This window comes from Thermobia domestica, chromosome 7 (assembly GCF_964235325.1).
Source record: "Thermobia domestica chromosome 7, izTheDome1.hap1.1, whole genome shotgun sequence".
Taxonomy (NCBI): Eukaryota; Metazoa; Arthropoda; class Insecta; order Zygentoma; family Lepismatidae; genus Thermobia; species Thermobia domestica.
Window position 1 is genome coordinate 107,411,180 of NC_137460.1, and position 16,098 is coordinate 107,427,277.

General features: G+C 36.8%; 1 protein-coding gene across 1 annotated transcript in view; it reads left to right on the forward strand.

The window, feature by feature from the left end:
- Positions 1 to 13,597, forward strand: part of LOC145688916 (uncharacterized) — a 28,458-nt gene extending 14,861 nt beyond the window's left edge. The window contains exon 2 of the mRNA XM_081763083.1: positions 12,692 to 13,597. Coding sequence (XP_081619209.1) covers positions 12,692 to 13,432 — 741 coding nt within the window. The 3' untranslated portion in view covers positions 13,433 to 13,597. The remainder of the gene's footprint in view (positions 1 to 12,691) is intronic.
- Positions 13,598 to 16,098: the final 2,501 nt, after the last annotated feature.

Sequence of the window (16,098 nt, forward strand, 5' to 3'; positions counted from 1 at the left end):
GGAATGTAGGTTTAACTCTTCCAGCAAAGAAGAAACATGTGATCATAGTATACAACCCACAAAAGTGATAGCTGGCAATACAGTGGTCGTAATTCCTAATCGAGCGGTGCCCTCCCTGCTGGTCTAGTGGCTAGCACGTGAGCCTTTGGTGTATGGTGTCCCTGGGTCGATTCCCGGCGGGAGAGAATCTATGATTTTTAACTGTTCTCGATGTTTCTGTGTTCGTGTCCCTGTCGTTATAAGTTATTAGAAAAAGCAAGTTAAACGAGTGAAGCAAGTAAAATTAGCAATAAGTAAGTTACTAAAACACGTTCGGTGAGTCAGTTAAAAAAAAAAAAGGTGGACAAAGCACTGGCTTTTCGCGCCGCCCATGCAAGTTCGAATCTATCTTGGCTTGATTTTTTTATCCATTTGGAAGAAAGTATTGTTCCTTTTCGCTAAGGTAGTCACTTTTTTCGTATTTTTCGCTGTCGCTCACAGTTAAAGTACCGTAACTGGCGTCGACAGCTGTCGATAATAATAATAATAATAATAATAATAATAATAATAATAATAATAATAATAATAATAATAATATGAAATATTAGTAGCTAACTCGTGTGTGTATTTCGACAATATAATTTTATATTATTATGTGGAAAGAAGTAAGGCTCGCTGGCGTCCGCCTCCCAAATTTTTTCGATGCGCCATATAGGTCCACGGTGTCCAACGTTGGTCCCATCCCACCACCTCCTGTTCTCTCGATATAAGTTATCGACTTTTTGCCTAAAGAGGGCTCTTCCGTGGCCCCACGACTCCCTATGACAATGACTCTTCGCTCATTTTGCATTGAAATAGCTAATTTTTCTGAGTACTATGAGTGCATACTGTCCAACGTTGCTCCCATCACTGTACAATTTCCCGTTCTCTCGATATAAATTGCTAATGTTTTGTGTGTTAGGGAGATATGGCGTTACAACCATTACGTTTGAAGAAGAATTGAGGAAGATATTGCCTTGCCACAAACACCTATTATTATTATTATTATTATTATTATTATTATTATTATTATTATTATTATTATTATTATTATTATTATTATTATTATTGTTGTTGTTTTACTTACCACTAATGTTGCCTACCTTTATTTGCATTGCAATGTGTTAATAAAAAGCAAATCAAATAACACTCCTCGCCATTCACGCTCCCGAACTCGAAATACATGAGGGCCGGGTTCGATTCCCGGCGGGAGCTCATGTGGTTCGGATTCCACGTTAATCAGTAGGTCCACGTCTCATATAGCCTCGCTGCTGAAAAGGGACGTTAAACTCAAAATCAACTCAACTCAACTCGAAATACATGATTTACAGTTCTCTGTGTTAGAGGAAAGCACATTTATTATATTATTCTTTCAAATACCACGTTTCACAAGTTACTTCACTTTCAATGTGTAATTCCATATCATCACTAATAATCATCTTGTTCCGATAGGAAATAACCTCCTCCTGCAAAAAAAAAAAGCCTGACCGTAGCGAAATGGCGTGAACCTTCTTTAGGAGATTAATCGAGTCCGATATTTCAATAGAAGAGGATAAGCCTTGCACACAAATATTTGAGTAAAAGAGGAAAAGTTAATCAAACTTTCTGAATACCTATTTATGGGCGAAATTTGGTTCCCTTGGAACTTTTTAAGAGTTTGAAGGGCCACCATTTTGAACATTTTCATCTGATTATTGTGGTTAACGAACGCATCCACATATTTCAACAATTAATGTTTGTGCCAAGTTTCGTCTCAATCCGCTGAAAATTAGGGTGGTTATGGCATTCACAAATAGCGTTATATATATACAGATGCATAGATAAATAGACACACAGAGGGAGAGAGAAAAAATGTTTTGCTCCGTTCTCCCTTCTCGCACCTATGGTGCGTCAGAGCTGAACCGGGCCCTTTGCAAAACGTATTGACAAGCCTAACCTAAACTTGCTAACGTAGAAACCTCTTACTTGCTAACGTAGAAACGTGGTCGGGAGGTGTAAGGCATGTAGAAATTGTATTTTTAGTAACCATGAGTATGGTCCATTTCCATGTTTTTCTTTTTACTTTTTGCAGCTACTTCGGAACGCTCAATTTTTATTCTTCACTGATCGCAAATGGCGTTTACATTCAAAATAAGAGAAATTTTGGTGGCATTTGTTCGGATATTCTTCTCTTTCGAAATGAAGAAAAGAATACAAACAATACGCAAAGACAAAAAGTATTATCAGTACTAAAAATTAACAATAATAATTGCTACGAAAAACTAAATACGACCTCTTTTACCCTCTCATGAGCTGTATGTATTATCAACAAAAATTTTTAAAAATGTCCGTCGAACGGGGATTCGAACTTATGACCTTTGCATTTGTAAGCCAGCACCTTAACCACTACACCGAGATCCTGACATAGTGAACGTTTAGTTATCGGCATATTTGTTGTAATTGTGTTTTATGTTCCCACTTCGACAAATTTTACTCTTTTTCCTAAGTTTAACAGCTGTTTCTGGCTTTCTTTTTCGGTGTCGTCCTTTATTTACACTATGCACTATTCGTATTCAGAGCTTGTGCCCCTCTGCAATGTCTTATTCAGATTAAACTTTTCTTTTTGCCCCTCAGTAAATATTTGATTGATTTAATTCTCATACTCTCCACGGATGGAGCGCAGGAATGCCAGACTCGAATAATAGGTGTACATTTACTTTCCTGACAGATAATACAGGTATAAAACAGGGTGGCACATGGGCCCTGTGCAAACATGTTTGGTGCCTGTATCGGCCTGTGGCCCGCCTGTAATGTATGTGAAATGTGTAAGGCAAAGATCTTGTAGCGAGAAACTGTACACTGTGTGTAATGTGGAAAAGTACAGGACATGTTATGTTCATTGGATGTAAGAAGCGTATAGAAGGCACGTTCGTGCGCAAATTTCTGGCAGACAAAGGACATGGCAGTGTGAAGCACAAACATGGAATGTGTAGGAAGTATGCTAGTAAATAGTTTACACGCGTTGTTACGTTATTATGTACAGGTTGTGTAGAAGGAATGCATTTCGAAAACAACAGGTAATATAGAGAGAACCTGTACAAATGTCACGATCAGGCAGCGACCATAACATGTTTTCAGTCTAAAACAGGAAGAAAACATGGAATGCACCTGTACAGTTACTCTAAACATGGACAAAGCAAACCATGTCAGCATATAATTTACATGAAGAAAACATATAGTAGCCACATGTCTGTTTGATATGTATGTATCAGGCACGTAGCCAAGGGGGAGTCCGGGGTCCGCCCCCCCCCCCTTCGAGACCAGGAATGAAAGAAATTAAGGAAGGACAAAACAAAATGAAATGCCAAAAAGAAGGACCAGCGTTAAAAATTAAAAAAGAAAACTACAGGAAGCTTTTGCTTACTCTTTCTTATGAGGAGATTTGTATTACTTGCAATATGATGGCGAGTCAGGGAACTTGAAATTTCAAGAAAAGTTATGGAATTCTCAGAATTTCTGCTACTAGTCAATGAGATTTCAAGCTTTCGAAAACATAAGTACCATTGTGTAACAGCGTGGACATTTTTAATCATAACTTTTCGTCATCGCATCCTTGCAGTATCAAACATGTTATTTCAAGGACAATTTTCTGTTGCTCCTTTAACCTGTCATTTGGAACCGACAGTAGTTGACGGAATAATAAAACAAAATGTTGAAAGAGTTGAGTTGATTTTAGTTTAGCGTCCCCTTTCAGCAGCGAGGCTATATGAGACGTGGACCTACTGATTAACGTGGAATCCGAACCACAGGAGCTCCCGCCGGGAATCGAACCCGGGTCTAAAAATGTTGAAAGAAAGTTCTGTTAGCATTTGATTCAACAGAGAAAGGAACGCATATATTGAAAAACTTGTTGAATATACACATGCTTCGCACAGGGGCTGTATTTGGAAGTCAACGCCTGTGGGAGAATCACCATTGATCTCAGCGACCGCGAAAACTATGGATTTGATACTAATATCGGTCATTTTGGGCTATTTTTTTTACATAGCTTGGTATCTCATCCCCCCTCCGGTGACCCCCGGCCCGGAGCCAAGGAGTTCCACCATTGATTTCAGTGACCGCGAAAATATGAATTCGACACTAATAGCTCAAGTGGTAGAGCGTTGGCTTCGCATTTGGGAGGTCGTGGCTTCGAATCCCGCTCCCTACCATCCTGACTGAGGTTTTCCAGGGTTTCCCTCAGTCCTACCAGGCAAATGCCGGGATGGCACCTACTAAACAGGCCCTGGCCGATACCTTCCCAAATCCTTTCCATTGTTATTGTTGTTGTTGGATATCCAGTGTAAAATGGCCTCTGAGCTGTATCTGGTGATAGTTAAATAAATAAATAAATAAATATCGATCATTTTCTACTACTTTTACATGTCCCGGTAAACGCCCCCCTGAGACCCCCCTGGTTCGAATTTCGACAAAAGCGTTTAACTTTGGTCTGGAGCCTGGACCAAGGTATTCGTGACTAAAATTTGGTAACTCTCGGTCAATTTGCCTGGTTCCCAAGCCGGTTCCAGTAAACGCCCCCCTGAGACCCCACTGTTTCGAAATTTGAAAAAAAAACGCTTCGTCTTGATCTGGGGCCTGGGCCAAGGTACTCCTGACCAAAATTTGGTAACTCTCGGACCACTCGTCTGGTCCCCAGGCCACACACAGACAGACAAACACACAAACAAACTCTTTATTTTATTTATATTAAAAGATAGTTTACAAGACCGTTTTCAGTATGTACTTTTTATAATAATTGAGGTCATAACGAAAAGAAAATTGTTATACAGTGAAACCTGTCTTCAGCGGAATCGAGCGGGACTCGCAAAAATTTCCGTTAAAGACAGGTTTCCGCTTAATGGAGATAGACCTTTCCGTTAAAAAAATATATATGCTTATAACGGACATAATGAAAAAATATATTGATGTACGCAACTTGTTCAATTACAGTACTTTTTCCTTCTACGGATTAATACCCCAAAAAACTTAAAACAAAATAAACACAAAATGTGCTGTGCACACTTTCCTTTATTTTTCCCAATAGTCAACCAGGATTTTTTGCATACATTGCTACTACTTGGCTGCGGTATACTTCAGGACACAGAAAAGCTTTCTCTGGAATTTCGAAAGTCCTCTGAACTCTTTCCTCCTTGTTTTCACGACACGGGATGGAGATATATAACTTCTCCTTTACCCCAATTCCTTTTTTCCAGAAATTTGTTTTGTCAGTTTTCTTCTCATTTTTGTTGGCTGTCGCTACAGAAGCGGAACAGAAGTACGCCTACAAAGAAGACTGACAGCTGACATGCTACGTAGGACTAGCGAAAAATTGTGGGAGCTGAATATGAGTAATGATTGACGAAGGTCAACACTGCCCATAAAGATTTAACAAAAGAACGAAGTATTTATCGCAGACAGTATATGTTTCCACTCTCACAGAATGTTTAAAAATTTTCTAAACGATGTAGTCTGAAACTCAGAATTTTCCGTTAAAGGTTTATTTGGCTTTCCGTTGTCCGCATAACACAGTTTCCGCTTAATGAAGGGACTTTTACATGTCTTTTACTCCAAAATCCATGGGACCATGAAATATTTCCATTTAAGACAGTTTTCCGTTTAATAAAGGGTCCGTTGAAGGCAGGTTTTACTGTATTTGAATAAACAGGAGAAGGACGTAAATACTGCAAAATCTTTTTCAATATTTTTTTATTATTTTGCTCGAAATTTCTTCATAGTTTATTAAAATACTTGCCAACATATCCTCATTTTATTGTCTTAACAAACCAATATATGTTGATACTAAAGTAGTTTAGATTGATATTGATCGAGCTCCTGGGCCTTCAGAATTTCATATCCCCCCCCCCCCCACCCGTTACAAAATCCTGGTTAAACGAACCAATATATGTTCCAGTAAAATTGTTTAGAGTGACCGAGCCCCTTTTGTGATGACCACAGTATTTCATGTCATGGACTCCCCCTTCACGAAATCCTGGCTACGTGCCTGATGTATTGTCTGTCAAACAAATAAAAGCATGTTTCCCGTGGGATAATATCTTACCCCTTGCTGCTATGAAAATAAAATACTACACATTTCGCCAGTAGCTTCTTATTTGCTAATAAATTAAAACAGTATTTCTGGGCATCGTGCGGAAAATGTATTTGCTTTTGCGTGCATTGTACGAAACACACAGAGTGAACACAATAAAAACGAAACAAGCGAAAAAAGACAATACGACGTAAAGTGCTTAGACTCTTTCGACAAATCACTCAACGTAGCGCTTTCCTTGCAAGCAGGTCTTGATGGTGTAATCGGTAACACAATGGGCTCAAGTTCATGTGATCCTAAGATACATACTCCTGAAGGCATACTTCATATTTTCTTTACAACAACAGAAGTTTTTTTTTTTAAATTATCCAGTCATCCGAGAAAAGGAAATTGTGTAGAAACAAAACATTTCACTTTTGTGTTCACATTATCGCGAAGAAATATGATCATTACTTGTAGTCCAAACTGTAAACAATAAGTTAGTGAATAATGTTTTTCGATCTTTTTATAAACAATGTCCAGTGTGCTGTCGTCGGCAGAGCTCTACACTGCAGACCTTAAAGTCGTAAGTTTCTGAGGAAAACAGTGTCCATGTATTATTATTATTATTATTTTTATTATTATTATTATTATTATTATTATTATTATTATTATTATTACTAGAATGACGAAAGAAGGAAAGAAAAAGACATATAGTCGAAGCTATTGATAGGAACAGAAGACATATACTTCATGTCAGATTCTTTTTGGGTTTACACATGAACGTAACAATATTATTACATTTATGGATTAACGGATAGAATTCTTTTATGAGAACAAGAAATGGAGTATAAATATTCGTTAGCTGGTAGCAGTAATGAATTATGTTTCGCCCTTCATCTAGATAGGTTGAGTTGATTTTGAGTTTAATGTCCCTTTCTGCACCAAGGCTATATGATACGGGACCTACTGATTAACGTGAAATCTGAAACACGTGAGCTCCAGCCGGGAATCGAACCCGGGTCTTTTTCTAGATAGGAAGGTGAGGTGACACCCTGAATAGAATTGTTCTTGTGACTAGAGTTGTAAGTTCGATCACTATTTGTAATTTGTGTTATTTTTTTAATGCTTTATCAACATTGCTTGTAGCGTTAAATTTAATAATAACTTGTTGGCGAAATTTGAAGACCAACTTATTTGTGTACATTCACACAGATCGAGGTAACGAAGCCAGAAGAATGTGCGTATGTCCCTTGAACAAAGAAATCAGTTTCTCTACTCTGGCCATCCTCCCTGTTAGAATATTCGATAGCAAGGTGGTCTGAAGAAGTAGTCCACGGATCGATTTCTGTGCAGAACCATTTTTAATTCTTGAGCACAAGTAGAAAAGGCAAAAAAAAAAAAAAACAATGGAGACGCATGAAACTTAGAGCTAACAAGTACGACCGAACCAAAGGTATGGGTCATTACGTAATTAGTTTAAGGACAATAAAATGGAGAAAAATTGCTTTGTCTGTGTCTAGGGATGGAGTATAAATAAAAGATGAAACTACACTTTTGTCGAGAATTTCTGTCGCATGTCTTCCAAATTACATAAATAGAAATAACTCTCTTTTTCATGATAGAAAATGTTAAATGTCTTCTTAGAAGTATGTAGAAAAAGGAAACCACATATTTCCAAAAAATATTTCTGTAAAAAAATTAAGAAATAAAGAAGTTTTAATTAATAAAAGAAATCTTCGAAACTCACACTCTTCCATTTTATTGTCCTTAAACTAATTACGTAATGTCCCATACCTTTGGTTTGGTCTTACTTGTTAGCTCTAAATTTCATGTTTTTCCATTTTTTTATTTATTTATTTATTTATTTATTTTGCCTTTTCTCAGGTCCGAACCTCAGCTATGTTAAAAATTTGATCGAAATTGATCCTTTGTTTCACGAGTTATCAAGTTTTATTTATTCTTTTTACCTCCTTTTTCTCCTCAACCCTAAGTTATATCGTTAAAGTAAATAGATAAATACCATCTTAGGCCCGAACTTCATCTATGTTGAAAATTTAATCGAGAACGGTCGGGCGGTTCAAGAGTGATGAAGTCACAAAGACAGTCACTTTCATTTTCATTTTTTTTTACATATATCTCCCTCTCACCGACCCCTACGTTGCACCGTCAAACTGAAATGATAAAAGTCGTCCCAGATCCAAACCTTATCTATGTTGAAAGTTTGATAGAGATCGGTCTGGTGGTTCAAGAGTTCTTAAGTTTTATTCATTTTCATATATCAACCCTCCTCTCCTCCTCCTCCCCCTTAAGTTCTAACGTTAAAATAAAATGGTAAAAAAGCTTCCCAGATCTGAACCTTATCAATGTTGAAAATTTGATCGAGATCGGTTGGGTGATTCAAGAGATTAGGAGCCACAAACATAGTTACTTTCAATTTTATAATATACGTTGTTATTATTATCATTATTATTATTATTATTTGCGTACTTTTGAACTTGCACGGCGAAATTAATGCAAAATATGTTTTATTTCTCTATTTTTTCCTGGATTGTATGTTTTTCCTTTATTAGTGGGCATTAATTTCTCTCTAGGCCGTCCAATAAAAGAATTTCATTGTGCACTTTGGTGCAAATAAACTTACAGGAAGAAGCCGTTTCGTTCCAAAGGCCTAAGTAATATTTGGCTTGTAGTTTCAGGTGCCCCAATAGTGTAGGGGTAACGTAATGGCCTTATTAATAATACAGCTTTCTAACATAGGTCCGAATCCTGTTCACGCCAAAGTTAACTTTTTACAAAGCGATTGTGAAGGATCGACTTATCATACTGGACAAGCAATATGTAATGTGGACGCAAACACCTGTATCATGATAGACACGATTTACGAATGTTGGTTGGTAAAGAGCAAGGGAATTACCAGGACATCCCAACGACATCATTGATCTGCAGTATACACTTTTCGTGATATCGTTCTCAGAAAGAAACACTACACCGTTTGTTAAAAAAGTTTGGCTAAAGCAATCGGGGGTGTAGTGATAGCGTGCTAGACTTCCAAGTGAGAAATCTTGGTTCGATTCTCCATCACGTAGAATGATTTTTTCGTATTAAATAATGGCTGCAGAGATTTATCTTCTGATGGAGAACTCACAAAGCATCATTGGTGATAATTTGAGCAAACAGTGTGTACGTTCTACAACATACACTGCAATTATAAGTATGTTTCATATTTATATTCGTCCCTCTCCCTCTTTTCCTATCCTGTCTTTGCATCTTTCACTTCTCCCCCTCTCTCTCTCAAGCACAAACGCATTTCATGTCCCAAAGTTAAAACGGAGCAAGAGCTCGATGTGCGTGATCTGGAGAATCTAATTAACTGGGAACTTCGGCGTCGTGTTTTTCGTGCTCTGGGGATAACATCTCCAGTCCCAGTCCTGCTCACTTCTGACAGAAATACTGTTTAAATGCACGGAAATAAGTAAAATCTCTTTTTTATCTTCTGGGTTACCGAGTCTCAGTCGAATTACCGGGTCACTACGGATTTGAATCCTCGACCCAGTGGTGGTCTACATCATCCGACTGACACGATAATACGTTTGAGCTCTTAACGTGTTCATTCTATCTGTGCAAATTACGTTATATCCGGAAGAGATGAAATCAATGCTGGATCTTTGGAACAGATTAATCTTCGGAAAAGACTAGAAAATGGTAACCTCTTTGCTTATTTGAAAACAGAATTTTATTTATGCTAGTTCAACACAAAATTTATTTCCATCCTATAATTCAATGTGTTTTATTCACGTTGAAATTTGATAAACTTTTGCTTTCGAACATTGCTAACTGTTCATTACGATACAGTTTGGATTTTTAATATAGGGTATTTCTGATAGAAATTTAACAGTAAAATAGCATTCTTCAATTTTCTCTTTCTTTCTTTCTTTCTTTATCTTTTCGTTTTGTTTTTCTTTTTTGGTTCAGTTTGCATTAGTAGTCGGAAATAGAGAATATGACCAACGCTATCTACTGGGTATGTTAGAATGTGTTTTTGGATCAGTACATCCAATGAACACTACCGAATTTGCAATCGAACCACGCGGAAACAAAGCATGTGTAAAACTTTTGACAATATCCTAGATGTGTCTCGGAGTTATACAGTTTTGCTGGAAATTGATTATGCTATCCATTATGAAAGTGACATAATGAAGGTTTGAATCATCCCCTATATATTCGAATAGTTCTGAAAAGTATGTGAAAACAAACGTTATTTCTATATTATTGTTGGATTTCTGGAAACGGAACCTGATAATGTTAGGTTCTTTTCTTATTACGTTTGAATTCCACAGTTTTATCTGTTCTCCCTTTTCTTCTTCTTCTTTTGTTTCTCTCTCTCTCTCTGCTTCATTTTTGAATCTCTGTGTAATAGATATCCATTGGTTTCAACTTTTCATTGTGTGTGTTCCAGTTTCTCTCTACATCAACTTATGAATGTTGTTTCGTCACGCTTTTGTTATTTCATTTTATCGAAACTAATACATGTGAAGTTTGAAATCAGAATTGCGCTCATATTGTTAGCTAATTTTAGTATGGGAGAGAAGAGAGGAGAGAAAGGGGGTCTCTTTGCCTGAAACGATTATGGAATAAGAAGGTGTATATTGGGTGGTCTAACTCCACGGCGTTAGTTGTCACAATTTTTTTATGCGGAGTGTACAGTCATGAATAAAAGTCTTATTTCGTTGGATTTTAAATGTTCATAATTCTGTCGTTGATAGATGTAAATTAATATACTAATTGAATTTTGCGAATTAAGTTAGGAGTTTATACAACTATCTCCAGGTCACTTCACAGATACTTCACAATTACATCACAGTACAAAAAATACACAACTTTTAACGGGGAAAGAAAATGTTCAAAAGTGAGATATAGATCAATGTATAGATCTTATTGGGCTGAACAAAATTATATTCGTCAGTGTAATAATTGAACCTTCAACGTAATTTTGAACAAATTGAGAAAAACGAATTTCTTTGTAAACCTAATAAGATTCACGCTATATGATAACCTTGTCACTTATTGAAGTAAAATTATACTGAAATAAACCGACATGAAGTTCTTCATTATGACAACTTGGAAGATGAGAACGTGTACTATAATTAATGAAACATTATCATTACAATTGTCATTAGTCGTTAACTTTTAAGTTCTGTTTCACTTAAATATAATCTAAAGATATACGAGGTACTGCCCAAAATATCCGAGAATTGTCATTGTTAAAATCAGAAAACTATTACTTGCGTCCTGATATTCTCCATCGCCTTCAAAGTAGTCCCCTCCAGCATGTATGCAACGATTCCAGCGTTATTTCCAGTTTTTGAAGCACTCTTGGAAGTTCCCAGGGTGTTCAGGATCCGTTGTGATTCCGCTTGAATATCTTCCATGGAGTCAAAACGTCGCCTTTTCAACGCGAGTTTCATCTTTGTGAACAGGTGGAAGTCGCATTCGACTATATCCGGGGAGTAGGGAGGGTGAGAGACCGTTGCCATGTTGTTTTTTGCCAGAAATTCCCTCTCAAAGAGCGAGGTGTGAACGGATGAGTTATCATGATGCAGCAACCAGTTTTTCGTTTGTCACAGCTCTGGCTGTTTGCGCCGAACATCTTCCCTCAGTCTCTTCAAAATCTCGCAGTAAAACTTCCTGTTCACATTCTGACCAGGTTTAACAAACTCCTTATGCACAATTCCTCGAATGTAGAAAAAACTGATCAGCATGGACTTGATGTTGTTGTAAACTTGTCGAGCTTATTCCAGCCTTAGAAAGGATAGCGTCTTCCAGTGTAATTGCTGTTTCGTTCCCGGGTTATAACCATAGACCCAAGATTCATCACATATAATGGCTCTGGATAAGAAATTTGGACACTCTCGAACTCTTTGTTGCATTTCACACGAACGAATAATGAGTTTTTTGGTCGATGCTGAGAAGTTGAAGGACAAAAGTCGCTGCAATTCGTCTCATGTTCAGTTCATCGGATAGAATTCGTTGACATGTACCGTATGCCAATGGAAGTCTGTTACAAACATCGTGAGTTGTCTGCCTTCTCTCTTCGCTAATCACATCACGCATTTCCATGATCATTTCCGGTGTTGTGCATGTTGACGGTCAACCAGAATGTTTGTCATCTTCCACAGATTCAAGGCCTTCTTTGAAAATCTTGAACCACTCAAATGTTCTTGCTTAACACAGTACGCTCTCACCACATGCCTGTTTCAGCATGCGGTGCGTTTCGTGTACAGCTTTCTTCAGCTTGACACAGAACTTGATGCAAATCCGTTGCTCCTTAACGTCAGCCATTTGACATATCACAAAAGCACTTAAACACGTCCTGACACATACAACTACAACTTACAACTAAATGCGCCAAAGATGACACAACTTTATGATGAAGTACCTCGATAAATCTAGCGGCGGAATGTCATACTTTTACTGATTTGCCCGGTAAAAAACATTCTCGGATATTTTGGGTAGCACCTCGTATATATGTGTCATCTTTGAACAATACTGAAATCTATATTACACATTCACATTATTACGCCTATAATATTTATTACGTAGATTTTAATGTGCATATATCATTTTCAGATTGTAGATGGAATAAGCCTTGATATTGGAGTCATTCTGTTGGTGAATATATGTTGCCTAATTGTGTTGATAATATCATATTACTTCTACCGTCACAAGAGACAAATGTGGATCCTTGACTCATTCAGAGATTTAATGGGCAAATTGAAAAGAAGATTTCCTAATCAATCCCCGAGATCATGGAACATTATAGAAGCATTAGTGAGCAGACTTGTGGATCCAGATAATCTGGCTCATCCTGTGGTCATATTATTGGTGGCATCTTTAGAAGCTGAGAAGTCTGCACATGAACTAGCAGCTGCTCTCTCGTCTGGAGTAGCACAGCTACTTGGATGTGCTCATTCTTCTTTGTTTGAGCCAGTAGCCACCGAAAAGTATTCAACAGCAGAGTCTGGAACATCGTTCTATAAAGAAGTCTTCAACAAACTTGTGAAAGATAAAATTGTTCTTATTCCAAGCATTCAAAAAGTGCACCCAACGGCCATTCTCATGTTCTACCAGGTTGCTGACACTGATTTAGTCCCTCCTGATCCATCAACTCTAATACTTACTCTTTCACCAGTAGAGAGTAGACTCAGCGAATACGACAGACGGAGGATGTCTCCAGAGGCAATAGCTAAAGTCTATGCTCTAGATGCATGGGGCAACAGACTCTCTGACGACATAATCGACGGTATTCTCAGCACGATAACAATCTCGCCTATTTCTGTTAATAAAGAAAGATCGAACAAAGACCTATAAAACAGTAAGTATGTCGCTCAAATCACATACATCTTTTAGTGATATTTTATATTAGTCCTGTTGCATACGTTCACACTTCAAATTTAGCTATTATTTTCAAAAGTATGAGTTGTATAAGTAAAGTTGTGTTTAGAGAAAATAAATAAAGTACTTGTTAAAACTGAACTCAGTTTTTTCTTCCTTCGATGTACTAAAAAGAAAATTTGCTTATCTGGTTTCAATGGATTAAAAACTACCTGTATTATTATTATTATTATTATTATTATTATTATTATTATTATTATTATTATTATTATTATTATTATTATTATTATTATTATTATTATCAGTGGCGTATTTAGGGGGGGGGCTTCCGGGCTTAAGCCCCCCCCCCGAAATCTTGCTTACTATAGTAAAGTATATGAAATATCTTGCATAATTTTCACATTTTCAGGCAAAGCCCCCTCCCGAAAGTTAGTAAAGCCCCTCCCGAAACAAAATCGTAAATACGCCACTGATTATTATTATTATTATTATTATTATTATTATTATTATTATTATTATTATTATTATTATTATTATTATTATAGAATTGTAGTAAATGCCGCTATGTATTACTGCTAACAATATTATCTGCTCCTCCTCCTGCATCTTTCATACACAATTCGTCTGACACAAAATCTTGAGATGTACACCTATTAAAATAATAGTAACATCCATTTCATCCCGTCAAAGTCTAATTTTGTAACTCTTTTTTTTTTCCTCTACGAGCTTCTTCGTTCCGTTAGCGCGGAAGACCAGAATTCGAGTTTCGGCGGGAGCTCAAGTGGTCGGAATCCCACCTTAAGCTGTAGGTCTACGTCACATATAGCCTTACTGCTAAACGCGGCACTAAACTCAAATCTGGGGGCGCGGTGGTTCAGTGCTAGATCGTTCACCTCCGGTGCTTGGGGTCCCTGGGTCGATCCCAGCTCGCGCCGTGTGGACTTTGTGGTGGACAAACACCGTGCTCGTGGGTTTTCTCGGGGTTCTCCCGTTTCCTCCCACTTTCTTCATTCCACCATTTCCCTCATCTCTCATTATCACCGTCTCCTTTAGCCTAACCGGCATAACCGTGGGACGTTAAACTTAAAGATTTCATTTCATTTCATTTTAAACTCAAATCAACTTTCCTTTTACGTCAACCATCAAAAAACGCCTAAAAGTGTTTCTAATTATTTTAAATGGAAAGTCTAAATACCAAAATTTCATATCTTATTATAAGAATTGCAAGCTGTATTTCTTTTTCTTCGCATCTCTAGTGTTCCTTTGAGGTAGGATATTTTTGAAAACGTTTCGAAATGTATTTATTTGTTTTAAATGAGCAATCTAAATACTAAATTTCATGTCTCTAAGGGTCTCCAAGATATAGATAACTTACTATAGCCCCATATCCTTCTATTTCAACTCGAAATTCCAAAACTCCTTCTTTAGTGGTAGATACCTTACGTCACAAATCCTTTGTACTGTCCAAAGTTCAAGTTTCTAATTTAAGCAGTTTGGTCTAAGTGTTCTTAATAAGGTTATAGGCGTTCTCAGTTAGGCATAAATAACTCAGAACTTATTTTGTATAGAGAGATGAAATGTATCACTATTGCAAGTGTGTTACATAGGCTTGCGCAGATAACTTGAGGATGAGACCTTATAAAAGTACTTATAGTATCAATAACGTTCCAAACATACTTCGAAACGATACTCTGAAGGAAAAATAATATGTTTGAAAATAAGCAGATTAATATCAGTATATTGCATATTAGCTCTGTTTACGTATTGATTAATTTAATAGTTTCGATAAGAAATGTCAAACTTCTTAATTTGTATTTTGTAATAAAATGAAGTCAATCCGATATTGAGAAGATTGACCAAAAGTTTTCAAAGAGACAAACTGTCAAAGAGACAAACAAAAGACTAATTTGATCATGGAAGGAGACAAACTGTCTATGATCTTAGGTTGAAAAGTTTATGAATGACTTTCTTTGGCCACTATTCCCGAAGGATGCAACGAGTTATAAGGATTTGTCTATAAAACTCTTTAGACTTTGGTCACTATCAACGTGGAATTTTGGTTTATTATAAGTTTTGATTGTTATTATACTTAACACTACTTCCACCATGAGTTGTTGAATTAACATTGTCTATTTCAATTTCATTCTTTTTCCTCATATTATTATTATGGGCATATTTCCACTTTATTAAAGTAGTTTACTATGTATATTACGTATAAATACAATATACCTATACATACAAGACTATTTTTTATTAACAAATCAAATGACAGTATATTTGATTTCATAAAGAAACTCTTACTCAGGTAGTATATAGGACAACCATACATATCTCTTATGGCTTTCTTTTGTAACATTAAGAGTGGTTGTACAGAGCGATCGAAAAGTCCCCGAACCCAAACTTCAAAAAATGGCGGTAGTTATTAGGAGAGGGTAAATATTTCTGTGTAAACTGGTTTAATAGGATCTTGGTTATACACGACCCAAGAGATGGCGCTGAGGAGTGGCGCTAGCAGTCGTGGCAAAGAAATGAACTAGATAAAGTGCTGTTAGCAAAATAATCCCGTTAACACAAGTACTAAATAACACACACACACACACACACACACAGTAACACAGGAACACAGTAATCAGCTAACAAGT